This window comes from Rhagoletis pomonella, unplaced genomic scaffold (genome assembly GCF_013731165.1).
Source record: "Rhagoletis pomonella isolate Grant_MI unplaced genomic scaffold, Rhpom_1.0 Rhpom_scaffold_00517, whole genome shotgun sequence".
Taxonomy (NCBI): domain Eukaryota; kingdom Metazoa; phylum Arthropoda; class Insecta; order Diptera; family Tephritidae; genus Rhagoletis; species Rhagoletis pomonella.
In genome coordinates, this window is record NW_023459071.1 from 62,641 (window position 1) to 69,851 (window position 7,211).

The following is a 7,211-nucleotide window of genomic DNA, read 5'->3' on the forward strand; positions in this document are numbered from 1 at the left end:
TTATACTGGTTACAGTTTGTTGCGAAGTGTCCTTGCTGTCCGCAAGCTTAGCACGACCCTGCTTCTCGTTTCGCCTTCCTGCAATCTTTGGCGTAGTGGCCTGAACAGTTACAGTTATAGCACCTGAGACGTTCATCGGCGCGTTGCTTTGCTGCTGGTCGTTCCGGCAATGTAATTGAGCGGAATGCTCTCATGACATCGTTTGGTGACGTAAAATTGTGCAATCTTGCTTGGTTGCGGAGTTGCTTGTCAGGGATTCCTTCGACAAGGTAATCCGCGAATTCTTCGTCACTAAGGTTTAAATCTGCTCGTAGGGCGAACTTGTCATTGTAGTAGTTTGAAAAACTTTCGTCCGGCACCCACACACGGTTTTCAAACCTACAACGGCGTCCGAGCTTTCTTTCGCCGGACGTGAACACCGTCTTCATTTCGTTCATTAATTGGTCTACATTGTTGGCGAACGTTGGCTTAGCATTGTACCACGTAAGAGCTGCACCCTTCAACTTTAGGTGTGGTGTATGGCCACACACATCATCGCATCGTCGACTTTGAATATGCCGCGATAGTGCATCACTTGATTATACCATGTGGTAAATCCATCGCCGCCATCGTACATTGGTATTATTTCCTTTATTGTTTCGAACGCAACTTTGTCGCTTACTTCGTGTGTTCCCGCCATTTGTTTGTTTTCAAGCAGAGCCTTTTGAAGTTTAAGGACCTCAATCTCTTTTTGCAATAACTCCACTTTAAGGGCTGCTGCCTCGGCATTGTCGTTGTTGCGGATAACGGGTAAATGGATTGCTGTTACACTACTCACGCTATCGCTATCTTCGGAGTGCCTTGCTGGACGCCGCCCAAAGGTGCCGCTACGTACGCAAGCTACGTCGCTTCGAACGAACACTCCATCGTTGTCGTGGTCGCTTCTTATAATTCTTCCGTTGTCCGCCCCGTTGTTCGTGCCGTTGTTCGCACCGTTATCCATGCCGTTGTTCGTGCCGTTGTTCGCACCGTTGTCCATGCCGTTGTTCGCACCGTTGTTCACACCGTTGTTCGCACCGTTGTTTATGTCGTTGTTCACGCCATCGTTGTTTTCACCATCGTTTGCACTACTGTCCTCGCCACTCTTTTCAAAATTATCTGCTGCTGCTGAACCTTGCCTTTTTGAATTTTCAGCTACATTTTCTCCAGGGCACAGTCCACGTGCCTCCGCTGATAGGGCGCTGAGTCTTGCAGCTAAAGTGGCCTTTGCGCCACTCGCGTTTAGCCCAACGGCCGTGCACCAGGCCTTCAGCTGCAACAGCGAATATCGATCAGCACTTATGTTCTCACTTTCCATTATTTTATTTAAAATTGACTGTACTTTTAATAGGAATGGTTTCGCGGACCACTTCTGATGTAATATATCAGGTCTTAGTGGTATCGAATTAAAACACGTCCTTTTCGTAACTGCGCACAAAATCTAATGTCTTCTTTTATTTTTGCAAAATGGAGTTAATCCCCCACGCTAAAGTATACATATGACATCTTTTACTGAACATACTCCTTAGTGTGTAGACAGAGTGTATCTATTACGTGCAATCCTTATGACCTAGATAGACTCTGGCCCTCTCTTACATACTAGTTACATATACGTTTAAGAGCTGTTTACATTGTTGCTTACAGCTAACATGACTTAATGCTAACAATAAACATACTCGCTTAGGTACTATTTACATTTACCTATGTAGAAATGCTTACACTATATATAATTGATCCATTGTAAGGAGGTTCGCAAAGAATTTTAATTCAGGAAATTCGTCAACAAACTCTTTCTTTGGTTATGTATACAAATGGGATATTTTTATTTTTTTTTGTTTAGAAACGCAACAACGCGTATAGAAAATTGGCAAGGACTGTTATGATGTCCTCAAGAGACAGGTTGTCCAAGAAGATTTTAATTGTATGCGAAGCTTTTAGTGAGCGGTGACCCGACGAGCCGGTTCCAGTGATGATTCAATCCCACGTCGAACAAGCATGCAGGGTGACTCACAAAATTAATTTCTAATACAAGATAGTAAACTACAAACTAAAATAGCCTTTGAGACTAAACCAAGCAAAAAATTCAAACTGCACAAATTCAAAAGTGATTGATCACCAATTTAACCTATCGTACTACGTACATTATAATACAATAAATACAATATTCTCTATCAGCCTTTTTTTGTTTGTTTGCCTTTTATACAAGAATAAAAGGTTTGTACCCTATCAGGTATTCATGTAAGTACAGGTTATAAGATGAATTCATATTCATATACATGAGGAAATTAAAAAATTATTGAGTACAAAATCACCAAAAACTACAGAAGTAATTCATTCTTTAAGCCAAGTAATAAAGTGAATCGACTATCTTATAATTAATAAAATGCGGTTGTACCAGCAGAATCAAAGGAACTTGATTGCAGAAAAAACACTAAATTAGGCATCTTTACAATTAACACAAAAGAATCGTAATACATGTACATATGGAAAATTTAACTACAATGAGGTAGATACATCCAGACTCCAAACCAGTCATACATATCTCTTAATGACACTCATCCATCATCTTCTTCTTTCTCTTCTTTTTATTTTATTACTAATATAATTATTTTTATTATTATTATTATTTTTTAAATGCACAATCGTACATGCCCAATTCCATATCTGATTGAATAGAAAAAATTTAATCATATGACTACATTCTAAAGCATTCGAAACAAACATGCATACATATTTGTTTCATACTTTTTTTTGTTTTCCTTGCTTTCATTCAAATTTCTCTTTTTTTTATTAATAATTGACTGGTTGTAGTTGTTTTTCTTCATTTTCCCTAAAACGACTATTACTTAACAATAAACAAACATATGTCTGTTTTATACATACATACACTTTTAATTTTATTTTTTTCCTATATCTATATCTTTTTATACTCAAAGAAGCGTGTCGAGCTTCACCGTCTCCAAAAAGCAAAGCAACTCCCTGAGATGGCGATAATCAAAACTGGCGAAAATTTCTTCTAAGCAGTTGTATTTACTAAAAATAGTGAAATTGTTTCTGGCGGCGGAAAATTTTTGGCATACAAAAATTAGATGGTCATTTGTCTCTCTAACCCCACAGCATAAACAAGCATCAGTGATGTTAGCTTTAAACTTACTTAAAAAAATCTTTCCATATGTGTGTCCACACATGAGTCTATTTATTGGTTTTATTTCCTGAACGGAAAAATGCATTTTTTATCGCAGAACCAAGGGGAGTCAGTTACCTTGCCTCCATTTTCAGCAAAAACTTTACCTTTGGATTGACAAATATCCGAAAACTCACTCTCCCACTCACGCCAAATGGCTTGCCGAATTCTTCTAAGCCCCTCCTCAACCGTAAACTTTATATGCATGTCCTGTCCATTTCTCACTGCAGCCTTTGCCGCTAAATCCGCTTTCTCATTGTACACTAACCCCACATGACTAGGAACCCAACTGAGCTTTATGCTTTCAAACTTTGAGTTGTGCATCAAATTTTGAATCTCCGCAACAATGTGATTAGTCGTTCGTTTCTTGTTAATTAATCTCAACGCCGCCATGCTATCTGAAAGAATGGCAATTTTCTTACACTCCAACTTGACCATCATCCGAACCGCCTGCCTGATTGCTAGAAGCTCCCCGAAGGTGGAGGAAAAATCACCCACTACTCTATATAAGAATGACAAATTTTTTTGAGGATCATGGACTGCGAAACCCACCCTTCCATCAGAAACCGACGCATCCGTGGCAAGGAGGTAAAAACCACTATTCTGCAGTTCCCTTAGTCTAGAGACAAAAATACTTTTCAACTGTACCGTACTAACATTATTTTTGGTAGTACCCAGCTCCGAAAGCTCCACGTGGAGGTTACGATGCCTACAAAAAGAAACATCAGTACCAAGAAGATTGAAAACGGCTTTGTGCTTTTCGTAAGCAAAACAATAACTGGATTTAGAGACACTCCCACTCATCAGGTCATCCCTGAGGCGAGGATTTACAAGCCACTGTCTGCTGAGCTCCTTGGCAGCCAACCATTCCGCTCTTTTCAGAGGGGGGAGCTCGCCTGCCAAAGCATACCTCACATGCACCGGAGCACTTGGAGGAAGCCCCAAGCACCGCCTAAGAGTATCATTTAAAATGACTTGTATCTTTTTGTTGTACCCAATAGGTGCATCCGCATAAGTGGAGTTAGCGTATTCCACCTTGCTTCTCACTAAGGACTTATAAAAATTTAAAGCTACTTTGGGCACCAAACCGCTTTTTATAGGTGTTAAACATTTGATAAGATTCTTACCCGGTACCGCAATCCTTTTTAGTCTGCTAACCTGATTATTTACCGATGTACTCGCAGTAATTACCCTCCCCAACCACTTTAGCGAGCGAACCTGCTCAACTTCTTTACCATCCAAGCATAAAGAAAAGGAGCTAAACCTATTGCTATTTACACACATGAATTTGGTTTTTTCCACATTTATGCCAAGATTTAGACTTTTGCACCTATTACTGAAAGCCATCAGTTTGCCCTCAAGGGCACTTATACCCTCCTGCTCAGTATTACCACAACAGATGAACGCAAAATCATCCGCAAACTGAAACCTCAACGAGCTATCATTGGACCTGTGGAGCCCTCAAACTGAAACCTCAACTGAATGCTTTCCTAACACAAGAGTTCTTCTGGAAAAAAAGTTTATAACCCAATTACGAATTCTGCTATCGACTCCTAAAACCTTTAACCTGTAATCTAACTTGTCGATGCTGACACAATTGTACGCGTCGAAAAACTTTTTTCCTACACTTCTTAAATTTGCTGGACCAGTAAATGAACTCATTAAGGCACATTGTCGCCGATTTCCCTTTTCTGTATGCAAAACAGCCATCCGGAAAAACGTTATTTTTTTCCGCCCATTCCATTAGCTCTTCTTTTATAATCATGTTGATACTCTTCACAAACACTGAAAGAAGCGATATAGGTCTGAAATTCTGAATATCATTAAGATCCTTCCCATGCTTAGCAATAGGCACGATCTTGATCTTCCTCTACTCCTCTCTAACTCTATTCTCCAGAAAATGCCTCTTAAAATCGCGAACTAAAGCCTCCTTCGTGTCTACCGGCAGCCCTTTCAGCATACCAAATGTTACGCCATACAAGCCCCCCGCCGATTTCTTCTTTTTCCTCAAAACGCTGTCAAACACCTCCACCGAAAACTCTAACCCCGACTTGTCCATACACCCATTGTCGCTGACCTGACAGTCCCGACCCACTTCAACGGTCCGCACTGAGCCTGCTCATCACTGGGCCAACATGGAACACTTTTACGAGTCCCCTTAACACTATTTACGAACCTCCATGCATCTGTAGTGTTCGGGTATTCATTTAACTCACTAATTTTCGCCCGATAGCAGTCCGCTTTTGCTTTTTTTACAGCCGCTTTCCACTCCTCTTCCATATTAAGTAATTCCTCAAAGTCTCTAACATTGTTCGTCAGCCTCGCTTTCTTCCTGCACGCCGAAAGCAGGCGAAATTGTTTTTTAATGACTCGTTGAACCACGCTTTGAGGGAACCCTTAACAGAGTTTAAATCAATCGTGGCTCCTTTAATCTCCTTATTTATGGCCTCGCAGATACCATCAACCCCCTCATTACAGTGAATTCTAGTCAGCGCCGAGTTAAGTTTTCGCTTTTGAACGAACGGAACCGGTTTGCTCGCAACGTTTGGAAAATCTATAATAATAGGCCAGTGATGGCTGCCCCCGACAAAAACAGGGACCACCTTCCACATAAGCTGACAGTTCGAGTTAGTAAAAGAAAGATCTAAGACTGAAAGGCCGCCTGGACAGTTTTTGCTAGTAGCGAAAGTAGGACTACCATCGTTTAAACATTTGAAATTTGCCTTCCGAATCGCATCGAGCAGAATTTTACCTTTAGGAAGGTCCTTTGGGCTACCCCATCTTCTGGTCTTAGCATTGAAATCCCCCAACAGTAGGATGTTTTCGCGTCCCTCCAAAAACAGCAATAAACGACTAATTTCATAGTCAAAGAGATGTTTGTTTAAATTCGGTGGAAAATAAGCAGAAACTATAATAAAATTTTGAAGCAAGCTTGTGGCTTTAGCCACAACAATGTCATAGTTGGAATTGTATCTGATTTTTTGTAAGCGTAAGTTTTTCCTACTTCCAATAGCTACACCCCCGTAGCCATCTGCCCTGAACTTTGATAACAAATTAAAATTTATAAGTTTATGGCCCTCAAATATATCACCCCACGAGAAAATCTCTTGTAGAACCACTATGTCGATCTCATTATGCTGAATGAAAAAATCTATATAATCTCTATTGGCTTTCAGACTCTGACAATTAAATTGAAGAATTTTTATTGTCATCTTTGTTTCTGTTTACAACAAGTCTATCATCTACGTTAGTTTTAATTAGATTCCCCAACACCTTCAAAATCGGCTCCTCAGCATCGATATTGAATTTCACCGACAACTCACTGAGAAGTTTTTCAATTTCACTCACTCTCTCCCACTTGGGACTTTCATACACTGGCACAGACTTTTCTATAACCCTGGCCTGCTGAACCTTCTTGCCGACCTCACTGCTCTTGTTGACTGCTGCTCTGGCAACCACGTTGTATCTTCTCCTGGTTAGACTCCTATTTACTAAACCTTCGTTATTCTGCCTCACTTCGGCCTGTCCTACCCTAGCTGGGAACATTTCATCATAATCGGCCAGTACGGAGAAACTATTCCCTTCGAGCAAATTTCTGTAGCTATCAAAACCTTCACGCTTTGACCACTTCTTCACCGTCATAATCTCAATGACCTGTCTTTCTTTCTCCCAGCTGGGACACCTATTTTTATTGAACGATAAATGGTCATTACTACCGTATAAAATGCACTTAGGGTTAGTACTATTGCATTTTTCCTGACAAGATTCCTCCTTGCCACAGACTATGCACCGGTTTTTGACCTGCAAGAAAGTTTCGTATGGCCGAGACGCCCAGACCTAAAACATTGTTTGGCCCTGGGAAAGAAATGATTCACCCTAAACCCGACACAGAAAATTCTGACCGACTCCGGTATAACATTTCCTTCAAAGCTAATTTTTAACGAAAAAGTAGGAACAAAATGCTCCTTGTTGTTTGGATCTCTCCTAGTTTTTCTAGACACCGATAACA

At 40.6% G+C, this 7,211-nt stretch overlaps 1 protein-coding gene across 1 annotated transcript in view; it reads right to left on the bottom strand.

The window, feature by feature from the left end:
• Positions 1-6: 6 nt before the first annotated feature.
• The window catches only part of LOC118751082 (hyphally regulated cell wall protein 3-like), a 7,867-nt gene continuing 662 nt past the window's right edge, over positions 7-7,211 (bottom strand). Inside the window, exon 2 of the mRNA XM_036485848.1 lies at positions 7-2,040. Coding sequence (XP_036341741.1) covers positions 506-1,336 — 831 coding nt within the window. The 5' untranslated portion in view covers positions 1,337-2,040 and the 3' untranslated portion in view covers positions 7-505. The remainder of the gene's footprint in view (positions 2,041-7,211) is intronic.